This window comes from Neopsephotus bourkii, unplaced genomic scaffold, assembly GCF_033783945.1.
Source record: "Neopsephotus bourkii isolate Nb327-2 ecotype Australia unplaced genomic scaffold, CSIRO-AGI_Nbou_v1 NB_547, whole genome shotgun sequence".
NCBI classification, from domain to species: domain Eukaryota; kingdom Metazoa; phylum Chordata; class Aves; order Psittaciformes; family Psittacidae; genus Neopsephotus; species Neopsephotus bourkii.
In genome coordinates, this window is record NW_026901048.1 from 2,253,960 (window position 1) to 2,269,164 (window position 15,205).

The 15,205-nt window shown below is 35.8% G+C and overlaps 1 protein-coding gene across 3 annotated transcripts in view; it reads left to right on the top strand.

Annotated features, from left to right (window-relative positions):
• LRBA (LPS responsive beige-like anchor protein) overlaps positions 1–15,205 on the top strand; it is a 400,194-nt gene that overhangs the window by 300,985 nt on the left and 84,004 nt on the right. For all 3 annotated transcript variants that reach the window (XM_061350996.1, XM_061350998.1, XM_061350997.1), the window contains exon 46: positions 3,432–3,584. In XM_061350996.1, coding sequence (XP_061206980.1) covers positions 3,432–3,584 — 153 coding nt within the window. The remainder of the gene's footprint in view (positions 1–3,431; positions 3,585–15,205) is intronic.

Consider the following 15,205-nt stretch of genomic DNA (forward strand, 5'->3'; position numbering starts at 1 on the left):
GGTATTTCTGAAACTAATTTTCAACGCAGTTATGCTAAAGCAAGAGCTTCAACAAATCATACAGACGTTTTCACTTTTTCTGTGAAATCATATAAACAAATGGGGACAATTCTGTAAATGTGCTGAGTGTGTAAAATTTCAGAAGGGATTCAGTAGAATTAGAAAAAATAGGTTAGTTTAGAAGGGAAGACCTTCAGATGGAACAAGACTGAGTGAAGACTGATTGAACGGACTAGAGTCCATTAGCTTGCAAAACCAGATCACTGAGGAAGAATGTGATAATACAGGTGTATAGTACCCAAAAGGGCATACAGAACAGTGGATAAGGAATTAATATTTACAGGTTTTTACAATATGAGTACTAGAGCCATCCACTGGAGCTGTTAGGAAGCGGTTTTAGAATAGCCAAAGGAAAAACCTTTGTAGACAAAACTACACTGTGGAACTCATTATTAATGATTTTAAAAATCAGAAGCATGGATTAGTTCAAAACCATTTAACTTTAGGAAGCTGAGAGAGTGTCTGTGGAAAGACTGTATTTGCCCTGTTTTAGTGTTCCAGTCCTAGTCACTGTTCCAGGTGAGGTACTAAATGGGCTTTCATTCTGGCCCCTCGAGGCTGGTCCTGCTCTTCATAGAGTATCTGTGTGAAGCCTACTAGCCAAGTAACTCCAAACCCAAACCCAATCTTTGTGACATTCTCACGTGTCCAAAAAGTTCCATTAGTAATGGAGTTACACATGTGAGTCAGCATCCCCTGTCTTAGTGTCAATCTGTGCATGTGAAGTGAGTATGTGAAGAAAAAAAGAGAACACCCCACAAGTAAGGTTGAGATTTGGTAGTGACTTCAGTTACAAAATACATGAAGGATATTCATAAACTTGATAAAAAAGAAGTATTTTTTATCAGGTTTATTCACTCATTTTAGGAAAAACTGTTGGCCTTTAACTGATGTTATTTTCACCCGTATAAAACCAGACACTACTAATGGTGCTAGATACTACTCAGTTAGAACGGCCCGGTGTATCTGTTTGCACTCCTTTTCCCCATATGTCCTAGCACATGGTCAAGATAAGAAAAGCAGATCATAAAGAAGCTCCTTTTGTAAAAATGGGTTGTTATGGTGACATTGGAAAACTTTCTGAGAACTCATTTCTGGAGTAATAAAATAACATTTTATGAAAAGCTTCTAATAGTCAAACTAACAGAAGTTACTGATATTTCTTAAGTTTCCAGGCTGCATATTGTTTCTCTGTAATCTAATGAAAAAAATGTGTTCTAGAAAGCCAAATGTTTTCTGATCTTGAAAGAAACTAATGAATAGCTGTACAGATATATATAAAAAAATAAAAAAAAAAACATCAGTAACATATGTAATGAGCTTATGTTTTAAGTATTCAGAATCATGGTATGGTTTCATATTTGTGGTGCATGCTGTTATTGAATTAATGGTCCAGTGTCTCTGCTTTTTCATTGTTTCTGTCTGTGATGATAAAAACTACAGAAACTTTAGTGTTAAGAGTACTTTCTTTTCTACAAGTGTTTATCCTTGCTGTTCTTGGTCTTTCTCTTATCCAATTAAATAGTTTCAAATCTCTTTCTATTAAGATTTTGTCAAGCATTTGGTACAGAAGCATGTTTTTACCCTGCCTAGTTAATTAAGGTGACTGTAGACAAAAAGATGTACAATTCAAAGCCAAGCAGTGTTTCACACAAGGATGGAGGTGATAATAGCTTAATTCCTGTTTGATCTTTCCTGTCTTTGCCCTGGCTACTTCAGATTGACCTTGTCCACAATCTGATGACCTCCGTATTGCACTCAGCCATTTGGAAAGCTGCTCATGCCATAACTGGCCCTCAGGGGCTATCTGGGGGACCACTGATCCATTGACCCATGTCAAGACTGGGTTTCAGATCTGATCTACTGAGCTTCTGACGTAGCTACATACTACACCCACTGTAGACGAAGCCAGTGGGGCACTCTGATTTTTTTTTACTTCTTAAGTGCCATGCAGTTTGCACTTGCTGTATGGAAGCCTGATTTTACACCAGTAATTTGCTATGAAATACACTTCCTGAAGCAATTACATGTATTGATCCTTTCTTTACAAAGGAAGTAAATTCTCTAATTTAGTGGCTCAGTTTTTCTAAATCCGTCAAATTGCCAGGTTTATCAGGTGCATTTAAGTCTCAACATCAAGTTCCACAGAAATAGTTGCATGTCTGTTTACAAAACAGGGAAACGCTCCACTTACCCAGAAGAAAATCCATATTGTTTTGAGATTAATTTTACTTCTTAGCATGTTGTGCTCAATTCTGCACTAGAATATTCTGTTTTCTGCTTTAAAAAAAAATTCTTTGTTTAGCCATTAGTGTTACTTGTTTTTTCTCATGTGACTTGGAAGTTACGACTCCTTTGCTGTGTGTGCTTGCATTTTTAACTCGACTGTGTTTAGCATAGCAGGTTCTGCCTGCAGAAATGCCGTAGTGGGCTAGCCTTGGAAGTGTTAAATGCCATGGTCCCATCCTGTTCAGCACAGGTCTATAGAGGACACATGTTTTAAAGCAGTGATGATCCTGACAGGGAATTTAGTGCATACACAGACCTTGTAAACATGTGGAATTCCTTCTCTTTTGTGTGTGTATGTGTGAAGAAGAGAAATTATGCATGATTATTCCCTGTAATTATAGACTGGACACATAATTAAGTTAATGACCTTTTCATGAAAGAAAAATATTGATTTGATTCAGCTTTGGCTGTGTGTGTTTGTTTTGTTGGTTTGGGGTTTTTTTTTGTTGGTTTTGTTTTTTTTCTGAACATGCGGTATAACTCCAGGTATTTTAGAATTTACAGAAAAATTATTCCAGACATTGAATGGTCTTAGCCTAAACATTATGTTCTTAGACCCTTTGTGTTAGAGAGAATAAGAATATAACAGGGTTTTAAATCTTTGTAATTAATACATATGGCACTACTTTCACAACTATAGACTGCAATTAGGTCAGCACTTTAAGATGTGGATTGTATTAAAATGTGAAAGTAGTTTCCCTCAACTTCTAAACATCCTTGGGCTGTTCTTTTCCACCAAATATTATTTGTACCATGTTATATTCATTACTTTAGCTTTATAAGTTTCTCTGTGCATAGTATGCAGTCAAAAGCAATATTCTGACTTTTTTTGGTTTATACCCTGTTGGTCTTAGTTCTTTGCTGTGGTAAAAGCAGGGTAAGGATTTATCATATCTAAAGGCTTAAATTTTAGAAAGTATGAAAGAGGGGATTTCCCCTTCTGGGAGGTGAGGAGGGTGTCTGTGGGAGGATTTTGTATATTCTCTTCGCCTAATGCCATTCTAATAATTATTTTTTTAACATGACAAAATGCATCTTCTGACAGAATTTATAACATGGCATTGTTTTTCATTTATCTACAGGAATTGATTCCTGAATTCTATTACCTCCCAGAGATATTTGTCAACAGCAACAATTACAATCTGGGAGTGATGGATGATGGAACAGTTGTGTCTGATGTTGAACTTCCACCGTGGGCCAAAACCCCAGAAGAATTTGTGCGCATAAACAGACTGGTAAGATGTCTATCTTCTATTGTCTATCAAGTAACATTTGTCTTGCAAGATTCTGCTGGAATAGTTTGGATCTTTGCTTGCAAGATACACCTATTTATAGTTTATTTAGGGCTATGGCTGAAATCGGCTGAGGAAATGTTAGATGTACAAGCTTAGGAAGAAAAAAGGCATATAGTATTGCTCAAAAAAATTTGAGTGTGGTCAAAATACTCAGGAGATCTCATCTCATTTGTATGTCAGCTACTGGGATTCTAAAAAGCTAATAAAATTATCACTTTACAGAAGACTTGGAAAAGCTTGTTTAATCATATGAATACACCTGTCACTCTGATTACTTAAATATAATTTTAGGGTTATTTTAATTTAATTATTCATTTAACTCTCAAAGATCAATGAATGCTTCAGGAACAAAGGTTTCATTTTAAATCTTCTGCCACCTCTTCAATTTATTCCATTGTTTTGATATTTTTCAGACTGTTTTTTAGAAGAAAATAAAACTGAATTCTCCTTTACCTCCTTCATTCTCCAAACCTATGTTACTATTTTCTTCACTGTTATGGCAAATCCTGTTGTTAGCACTGTGTGTCTTCACTGTGCCCTCTGGGCAGTTTAGTGAATTACAGAATTACAGTATCATTGTCGGTGCTTCAGCATATTCTCGAAGCTATTACATTAGGCTTTTCTCAAAAAAAAAAAAGAAAAAAAAAAGAAAAGGATTCTGCATCTGTGGCACTCAAAACCAAATAAATTAGAGAAGTTTATGTAATGAATTTTGAAAAAAAATGAGGCTGCACTTTTCATGTGGTAGTCAGCTAACAGGGAAATACTGAATTAAGGTATGGAAGCTCTCAAAAAAATATCAGATAATCAGGCTCAGACGTCCTGATATTCCTAAATGAGAAAATGGGAACTGAAAAAGTTCTGTTGTTGGCAGAAAATCAGACCTCACAGTCATAAAATTGTGGAACAGTCACATCAGAAGAAAACTGTGATTTATATTATCAGAATGCTTTACACTGCACTTTTACTGATGACATGCTGCCATCGTTTTCAGAAATGTTATTTGGCCTAGGTTTCTGCAGGCAGTTGTAGGGTGCACCATCACAATCCCCAATTAAGTCAGGTGCATTTAGTGGTTTGCTTCATATAGAAGTATGTGCAAATTTTATTTAAACAAGGTATGAAATGCACTAACATTTAGCAGGACTACTTGGCAAACCATGTTCAAACATGACTTTGATCTTACAGTTGTGCTGATAGGTAGTAGGTTAGGGAGGAAGCCTGACACCTTCTTCAGCTTGGCATGTGTTGGTGATTCAGGATAACCTGAGAAATTAAAAGCTGAGTTCTTAAGCAGACTTGTCAAAGGCAGCATGTGGCCTTGATCTCTCACAACTGTGGTATTTTAGCTTTTGCATAAAATATAGTTCTCATTCTGTTAATTACGGATCTGGCTTTCCCCACTGTGAAGTTATTCTCTATCTCCTGCTTCCTCCTCTTCTAAGATTTTAGTTCTTAATTTTCTTTTCCTCATTTCTAGCAGTGGTGCCAGTTTTTTCTCACCCTCACCTCTCTTTATGCTTGGACCTACCCTTCCCTCATTCTGCCATCATTTCCCAAAGCCTTTGTTACTAGTGTCTGCCTTTCTTGCTGCTTTCTTTGATATCTCTCACTTGTGCTGTATTCTCAGAATCAACATCTACAGGGACATGCAATTTTCAAGTATCAGATAATTGGGCAGAACAGCAATTTTTTAAGCCTTAAGTTGATTACAAAAGTAAGAAATAATTTATCAAGTGACATTATATTAAAGTGTCAGATGTCATCCCTTTTGGTGACACTATGTCCCTGATACTGTTACTATAATTCAGATACCAAGTTTTGGTCAGTTTGGTAGCATTAAATTTAAACCTCTGTGCCAGTGATTTGTGTTAACTGCTCTGTGTGCCATAGCTAACCTTATCATGGTGGTGCTGGTCCTGTTAATGGTGGTATGGATGATGCCTTCTGTAGTCTGCCATTTTTGCAGTGGAATAAAACAGAAAATTACATGCAAATATTAAATTGCTTTTTCTTATTAATACCTAGTGGATTGGATACCATCAGCATCAAGTCAGCATTGTTTTATTTTTCAGTAGGCGTGTTTAGGAAGAATGCTTAAAGCTCAGTTCTTCACTATCAAAAAAAGCTTGCTACAGTGTAGCATGGGCTGATTCATCCAGTTAATACTTCCTTACTGCTTCCTGGTTCAGACAACATAGTGATTATAGTATTTTAAGTGCTCATTTTGTAAGCTATCACACAGAGGTATTTTTTCCCTTTGCATTTTGGTTTACAGATCTTATATAATGATTTGAGCTCATGAAAGGCATACTGCTTTGATCTGTGACCTTTTTGTGGTGCTAATCGGGTTCCTGATATCATTATACCTTGCTCATTAATCATATTTCCTGCAGCCCGTCAGCCAGCCAGACAGCCCAAGCCGCCTTTTGCAGCCTTATGTTGGCAGGTTTCTGCTTTTCCAGATTATTACAGTGTGATACTTTGGCTTCTCATAACCAGACCCACATCAAGCTGTGTGCTACAATTAAAGTCAGATGGTCCTCAGGTTGAGCAGGGATATACTGTTGCAGCTGTCTGTCTTTCTGGAACAGACCAGCAGAGAGAACAGATGATATGTAGGACAGTGCATAATAACAGCTTGTACTGTACTGGGTCAATAGCAGGGGTTCAGAACATTAATTGACAGACTGATAGCTGATTTAAAAGTGATTCCCAACCTATTTTTAATTCTTTAAAGTATGTAGTTTAATTGGAATAGATCACTGCCTGTCCTCTGTGTTTACTCTGAGAGAAAAAGCAGAATGGTGTATAATCAAAAAAGGGTTTTGATTGATGGAATGTCATGATGAGCTAAATGATAGTATCAGGATGTCATTCTAAGCAATACAAAGAAGTGTAAAATGCATGTGCTGCTTCTGCATGTAGTTGGTACTTTGTATTAGTTTGTGATAGCACAATATTTAATTATGGCACAAATGGGGGGGGTAGGATATTTTTCGCTGAGACAGCCTACAGTTTGATAGAAAAGTCTCTGGGATCTTACCATTCTGAAGCCGTATTATACATCTCTAAAGGTCTGTACTGTATTTATTGCCACAGACTAACTGCTAAGATACTTGAAAATATTTTCCAGTTTACACAGATGCATTTGACAAGGATTGTATTATTGCATAATTCCATCACTTTTTATGCATGTGTGTGTAATAAGAATTATAGTATTAGCTTAATAAAAGTGAAAAATCCACAAACTTTTAAATGAGATAATAATTCTCCCCCAACAAAACAGAGAGATCCCAAATGCAATGTACTGTTGCATCCTTACTTTATTATTTCAAGTTATGATATCTTTAGGGCATGAGTATGTGAGCAAACTGGAAAATGACACCTTGTTCTGATGTCTAATAAAAAGAAAAATGCCCGACAATTTTTGGTTATCCCATGCTTCCGAGAGACCTTGGGGAAAAAAAAATGGTAAGTAAGCTGCGGAGGGAAGAGTATAATGAGATAGATGTGCAGATGTTTGGATGTAGAAATCTTACACAAAAGCTATAGCAGTAGTTGTCAGACACTGAAGTAGACATATCCTTTTAAACTTAGATTTTTTTCTGGGGTCTTTTGTTGGCTTCAGAGTCTTCCTTATGTTAACTGTCCTCCTTTAGAATAGGTTTCTGGTTTAGAAATTTAAATTCTCTTGTGGAGCTAGTGATAATTATCCATTAAAGATGATAGAAATTTTAAATGCCCTTCTGATCATGCGTAACAAATTAGACAGTCACAAAGACCAAGTGCAACCCAAGGAAAAATCCCACACTTCCCTCTGATAGTTAGGAAGAGCTAAAAATCCCAATAAGGCAGTTCTGTTTGTTCTAGATATTAAAGGGGTCTATTTTGTCCTGTAAGTGAAGGTTGGATGTCTAAGTAGGTAAGAATTAATATAAAACTATTAATCAACTAATAATAACTAAATTTCACACAGCTCTGATGAGCCTCAGCTTTTTGAGAATTAGATTTCTTCAATGATAATAAAGTTGTTGAGGTCTGTCAAGACAACTTTCCACAATGTATCTCCATTTAAGTATTTTATTGCTTTATTGCAGAGTTAGTCCTTTCATGATTAGTGGTTTATACATTTGATTCAGTGATGGTGAAAATGCAAGACAAATTAGAAAAGTGATGAAATTACTGTGCTGGATTGAAAGGTTTGAAATCCAATTTCCAAATAATGGAAAAATGATTGGAAGTTAGGATGCTTCCTGAAACAAATGAAATGCTTAAATACATAAGGGTACTATACACAGAATTTATCCTGGCATGTTGAATAAAATGGAGAGGAAGGGAAGGTGAGCCATTCATCTTAACACAAGTTTTAGTGCAGCAAAATGAATCAGTATTAAGAACTACCAGTTGGTAGGAAAGATCTACATTGAGAGTGAGAGGATCATTGTCGGTATGGTGCATTACTTTTTAGGTCAGGCTACCCCACCAGAAAACTGAAAAAGCAAAATTCCATGCCAACTACACATGAGCAGTACTTAGGCAATTTTTCTGTCTTAGCACTCTTCTGTCCATGGAAAATGAGCAGATGAAAAAAACCAAAAGTTGGTTTTAAGAATGTTATACTACATTCAATCTATTAAAACTTCATTAGACAAAGATACTGAAGCAGTAGTTAAGCCAGTGCCTGTAACTTGGAATGTAATGGATTTTTTGCATTATTTTGGAAAAATGTCTCTGTGGTATTTTTCCTGATTCTACAGCTGTGTATTTACAAAGTGTGGAACCACTTTCCACAGCAAGTGCTATAGAAAATCATGTGGAGGAGAACTGTGTGAATTAAGGCTCACAAGTGTAGACTACTAGTAGTAAGTTGCCAGATCATTAGTCATACTGCTCTTAATAGCTTACTTGTTAAATATGTTAAAAACATTAGAGAGCAGGAAAAAAAGCTAAAATAAAAATTGGGCTAACTACCAACATCAGAGTTGTTACCTGTGCAGCACCTACTTTGAAGCTCTAGTTAGTGCAAGATTGGACATAGTCTTAAAAAGCTGGAATGCAGATCGGTCTGTGTACACTGCATGAAGAAGATGCTTCTGGCAATTTGAGTTGATCCAAAATGTTTACAGTATTTGAACGTAGAATAGAGGAGAATCAAAATCATAGCGCTGTGAATTCTTAGCTCAACTTGGGCTGTTCTAGATGGTTCTGTTGGCATGTTAGAGATCTGTTCTGGAAGAGAGGTGATGGATCGTGGTGAAAAAGGAGGAGAGTCTTGATACCAATTCTTTCAAACTCTTTACTTCATTAAACATACATGCAGTTGGAGTGTTACTTCCATTTGTATTTCTGATGTTTGGTGATTTCTTGTGCTTTTTATTTGGAAATCATAATTTATATATAGCATAAGATTTATACCATATCATCTGAAAGGAGGATATCTAGTAACTCCACAAGCATTTTAATTTTTAGATAAAAATCACTGACATAAAATTATAATAGCAGAAGTACATTTGATAGTAATCTGTAACTGCTTTTCTTGGCAAATAGTTATATTTCTATGCCACGTGTGTGTAATGCATTTAAAATAGGTATATGTTTAAATATTACTACTGACTAAGTGCATCTTAAAACACTATGCTGCATTCATTTTATGTTGCTTTCAAGCTGTGATTATGGAAGATGGTTTGGGCAGGAGGTAAGGATCCTTGTATCACGCTAAATAAACTTTTCCGTTCACAGAAGTCTCAGAAACTTAACAGGCTAATCCAGAAAATTGTCATTGCTATTTTGCTTCAGCAAAGTCATGTGTGAAAGGTCCAGTCTGCTGGTATATATGAAATACAATATTCATGTATTTAAAAGTTTGATATTGTTTAACACAGGATTTTTCCTTGATCTATGAAAACAAGGCAGTCCTGGGAAGCACTGCAACTGTACTGTGTAGGTACTTAACAGGCAGAGAAGCACAGAAAGTCCCCTAAACACTTGAAGAAATGTGGGATGGTGTGTAAATTTAAGCAGCAGGGTTCCCTCTTTTCTCAAAAAGTGCTTCCACAACTGCAGTGTGCAGTTCTAGGGATTGTCTGGTTTTCCCTCTCAGTTTTCCATTTGCAATACCAACACTGGCTTAAAGCTCTTTGGTTTGCACCTGAGCTAAGTGGTGTATTGGTATAATTGTGTTACTGTACCAATTGCACTCATTCCCTACCAACTTGGCCCCATGTGTAAGAATTCCATCATCTGGGTTTGACACTACAGGGTTTTTTGAACTGTTAGAATTACTGACTAAAAGTTAGAACCAGAACCTGTATTGTCTTTCACACAGAAACAATTATGTGTAGGCTAGAATAAAGAAATACTGGATAATTGTAAGCAGTCTTTTGATTTAATTATGTCATGTACAGGTCTGATTAATAACATAGAAAGGGAGTGGAGTCAGACTTCCATTACATATTTTTAAGCATCTTTTTCAGATCTCATATGAAGATAAGTGTAGAATAATATTTGTAATGTTAACATAACCAAACTTAGGTGAAATCAGTGTGAATGAAAACCTAACTTTGGGGTATTCTAGAGGGAAAATAAAAGGATCATTCAATTTAAAACATTTTTGAAAAGTAGAGAAGAAATATTTCTAAAGGAATGTGATATATAGTCCATTAGAAAAGATCCTAAAAATCTCAGAATATACAAAAGTAGACTTTTTTCTGTGTGCACAGTTGAATCTGTGCATATAAGAATAACTTATTTTTATTGAAGTGCCATCTAAAATACATGGTCAGAAATTCACATTTATTTAAATCCTGTTCTGTTGGAGTATTGGTTTTACTAATTTTCAGGTATGAATTTTTATTGATTTAATTTGTAAAGGAGAGTGCTATACAAAGAGAGTCAAATATAGTCAAGAATATGATGGAAGCAATGAAAAATGAACTTGAGCCATGCTTTTGAATAGAATCTGTCTTAAGAACTCAGGAAGTATTCAGTTTTGGTTTTTTAGCACGTCGAAATATACTGATATTAGAAAATGAGCTTTGGATAAAATATATAATGGAATACATTGGAGGTATGCATCTGTAGGACAAAGTTACTATATAGTAAAAAATGAATGTGGTGATGTAAATAAACTTTTTTTTTGCCTTTTCAGTGAAAACAGGAACCCAGGTAATGTATCACCATTTGCTAGCCAAAAGCATTGAGTTTATTTAAATCCAATCCAGATATGTAAATATTAAGGAAAAGCCGAGTTTGTAAAAACTATTTTTCCATAACAGTACCCTCAATTACATTTTGTTTGTGATTCTTACCATCGCTTTAATCTCTGCATGCAAGTTACTTTATTGAAATTACAACTAAACCCTGGGCTTCAACACTGTAAGGAGAATAAAAACAAGTCCACACATGCTTGCATTTAAATAATTTCTGAAAGTCTGATAGATGCCAGTCTTCCTGAATGAAGAAAGCTTAATGAAATCATGGAATGTTGTTTCCTGCCCAGTGTGTCTGTATTTGCTATTGTGGAAAAAAAAATATTAAAGAAGCTGTGATGAAAATTTGCAAGTCTTCGTAATTAAAAATAATTGATGGTATCAACTAATTCTAACATAATTCTCTCATATTTAAAAAATCCCCACAACCTATCCCATTCTAAAAATAGTTTAAATTACCTGCTAATCATTATGACACTACAGTTATCTGTACTGCATATATCTTTGTGAAGTCTAAAGAAGGTGAGCAGGAGAAAACTAAATCTACAAATATCTTAAAGCAGAGCAAAAGGAAACAAAAAAGAAGTAGTAAAAAAAGCCAGGATGGATGTACAAGAGCCAAAAGGAAACAAAGCCTAAAATAAACTATAGACATTCAAGAGACTGATGAGAGATGTAGATTTTCTAACAGGGTAAAAGAATATATTATAGCCAAGATAAATCTTAAACCATGATGGAGAACGATACGGGAAAGATTGCAAAAGCCCAAATGATAACACAATTTAAGCATATATTAAAAAAAAAAAAGAAAACTAAGGTAGGTAAATTTGTTTTTATCACAAAAGGTTGATTGGAAGCTATCTAGGCAATCGAATTTGCTTTCAGCTCTTTTGTTGTTTCGTGTTGTACAACTGGTGTTTGAAAGCAAGTCCATGGTGGACATTAAAGTTATTACTGTGTGAAGTGGGAAACAATTGTGTTGGAGCCATTGCCCCATTTAACAGGTGTTCACTAAATCTGTCTGTCTTCTGTTTGTTCTCCAAATGCACTGCCTGGGCACTCCCTGTAAACAATGTTCTGAGGCATACTGTTTAAAATGCGTAGAGAATTTGGATTAAAGTGGAAAAATTGGATCGCAAGGTCAGTATAGCTAAGGGAAAAAAGAAGTTTGAAAGCAATGGCAGTTTCTTACTCAATTTATTGAGAGTTGTAGCCTGTGACTGGAAGTTGCTTTGCAAAGAAATGCAACTTGTTCTTCCTGTATGTGAACTCATGATGATCAGGAATTCCATACAAGAGAATGTGTGGTGAGAGACCTGGTGGGATATGGTGGTGTTGGGTTTGTTTCAGTGTTATCTAAAGTTTATTTATAGATCATACATGAAAATATGTTGCTTAATTTGAATTTGATGGGTAGTTTGTTCTAAATAAGTCTTTGTAAAGAGTCAGAATGTAAAGAAATCTCCATCCTAAGTGTTGGAAAAGACAGTGAGATTTTGATAACATTTCTCCACATGGACCTGTGGAGAAATAAACCGAGAATTTGTGGTCTTCAGCTGAAGTAGAGGAAGGGTTGAGAAAACATCGCCATCTGTGCCCTACACAGAAGTATAAAAAAAATGTCAGCTGAAGCTTTGCTTTCAGTGTCATTCCCTGGCAATACTCCACTTTTTTAAAGCCTGGGATGAGGAACAGTAATGTTGCTAAAACATCTGTGGTACAGAGAAAGCTTATGACAATGATATGGAGGTAGGAAAAACTCTTGTTGGTGGAAAGAGTTTCTTATTCCTAGAAGAGAGGAGAATAAGAAAGTATGTAATAAAAAGCATACAATGTAATGAATAGCGCTGAGAAGATGCATCAGGAAATTGTATTCCCTGTTTCATAAATAAGGATGTAAACCTTGTTCATTAAATGAAAAATTAAAATTTGCTACAAGGTAATATTTTTCAGAGTGTGTAATTATCCTCAGGAATTTTATGTGTAACATCGGGAACAAGGGATCATGGACATTTATACAAGTAAAAAGACCTGTAGGTTGTTAGGCAGTACAAAATTTGTAATCTGAAATACAAGATCTTGCATTCAGTGGTTAAGACCAGCTCTAGAGGAACATATGAGAGTTTCATGAAGCAAACAATACATCACCTTTTCTTGCTCTAATAGGTAGAAGTTTATTTAGCATATCAAATTAATGATGATTTAGTCCTGTACAACAGATCTTCTGGCTTTATAAACAGAAGAATCTGAAGGCACAGTTCCAAAGCATAGGTGACTTGCAAGGATGCAGCTAAGGTACGTCCCCCATCTCTTCTTCCTATCCTTCACCACATTTCCCCATGTATATCTTTGTTCAGCAACAAGTATTTGTGTGACTGTGCTTTAAACTAGATCACTGAAATTATATGAAAAAGCCTTATTTCTAACCTAGGTTATTATTTTTGTGACCTGATTTACAATATTGCTCTGCTGGGTCCTGGCATCCTGGCGTCGACACAAATAGTGTCATAGTTTGCTGCAATGCTGTGCAAGTACAAATATTTTGGAATGGAAAGTTCTTAAGCTATTTTCTCTGTCAAAGTTGGTATCTCGTTAAACTACAGTCAGCAGTGTGGACTTGTAGAGCTAGACAAGCTATAGTTAGCTGTGTTTCTGATATTTGTTTAACTATAGCAGCACAGTGCTCTGCAGGGAGTATCATACTGCTGCTTGAGGAAGTGTAGTGTCAGGCTCATGATGATTGTGCGCTTTTGCAAAAGCAGTGGGTGGAAACTGATGGAAAAGGTTGCTGCACCCTAGCCCATCTGCTCAGCATCAGCCTTCCTGCTAGATGTTCCCTCACATCTGCCAGTTGTTACCCTTTAATTGGAAGTTCAGGTGTAGCCCTTTTGGTTTAAGGAGAGGCCAAACTATAGGCCATCAGTCAAGCAGGAGAACGTATTTAGCAAAACAAATGCAAGCTTTTGACAACCAAGGTCATGCTCACCCCAGTAATAAGTGTACTGGGCAGCCAGTTCCTTTGGTCATATGGGTTGGTCCATCCTTAAATAATCAAGGACTGTGAATTCCTTTTCCACTTTCTCTTTTTAAAGCAATTCAAGCAAACCCAAATCTCTTGGGTTGCAATTTTATTCTCAATCTTTATTCGTTAAAAGGGTGCATGTGCTAGCTGCAGGGTACCCTTTTAACTACTTACTTGCTGATCTATTGAACTGCATTAGTAAAATTTGTGAGGTATATAGCCAACTGCAGAATGATAGCCAGTAAAAGACCAGGTTTTATATCCTTATTTCTTTCTCCAATGGCTACAAATATCACATACTTTGCTATTTAAACCGATATAATAGTTCTTGGTTTGAAGCATGGAAGTTCTCTCTAAAGTAGAGGACCATTAATAAAAAACACCAGAGCTAGAATTTCTCATGCTTGTGCTTACCTGACCATTTCTTGGTTAGTTTAGCTAGTTAAAAAGAGTTTTAGCTGTCTAGCTTGGTTCAATTTGACTGAAATATGTTAGGGAGTCCTCATTTGCTAGTGTCTGTAGCAGCTCTGAGGCATAGTAGCTTTTGGCAGAGGGGAGCTTTAATGAACAACAGAAGGCAGGTATATTTTCCATTAATGTAGCTGCTTTGTAGGAGGATATTGGACAGTATCCCCGTAGAAAGATGCTGTTTAGGTAACTCAAACAAGGCTCTAGAACCAAGATCGCTCGGCTTCTTTCTTTTTGGAAGTAAGTTTCATTTCTCCATCTTAAATACTAAAGTTTAAAAACAAATCTCCAACATATTAATTACATGAAATCTGTCTATCCCTCTGCATTATTTTTCCTTTCAATTTTGAAAGTTTGTTTCCTCTTTGTTTTTTATTTAGGTAGACGAGTATTGTTAATAAAAAGCAACAGCTTGTAAAGCAAAATTAAAGGTATTAATGCTAGCAGAAATGTAACTGACATTCAGATAGGTCACAAACAGACAAAATGCTGCATAAAGGGACATCACATATACTCTTGTGAGGTTGTTCGTGTTTGTCCTTGTCCAAATGGATAGGATTTCTCTAAGCTACAGTTTAAGAAGAAATTTTGGATCTGTTCCAAATTAGTTGCTAGTGAGAGTTGAACTGGACTCATAAAAACATGAAAGGTTCAGGCAGCATGCAAGTAGTTTAGAGGAAGCTGATTAAAAAATATTAGGAAACTCAAGTGGGTTTACTTTTGCAATATATAGAATGAAAGTAATGTTGGGTGATTTGTTTATAATAACAAATACAATATTCTCTGTTGTTTAAAAGAAAGAAAAAACCCAAACAAACAAAAAGCCAACAAGAAAACAAAACAAACCTTGTCTAATTGTT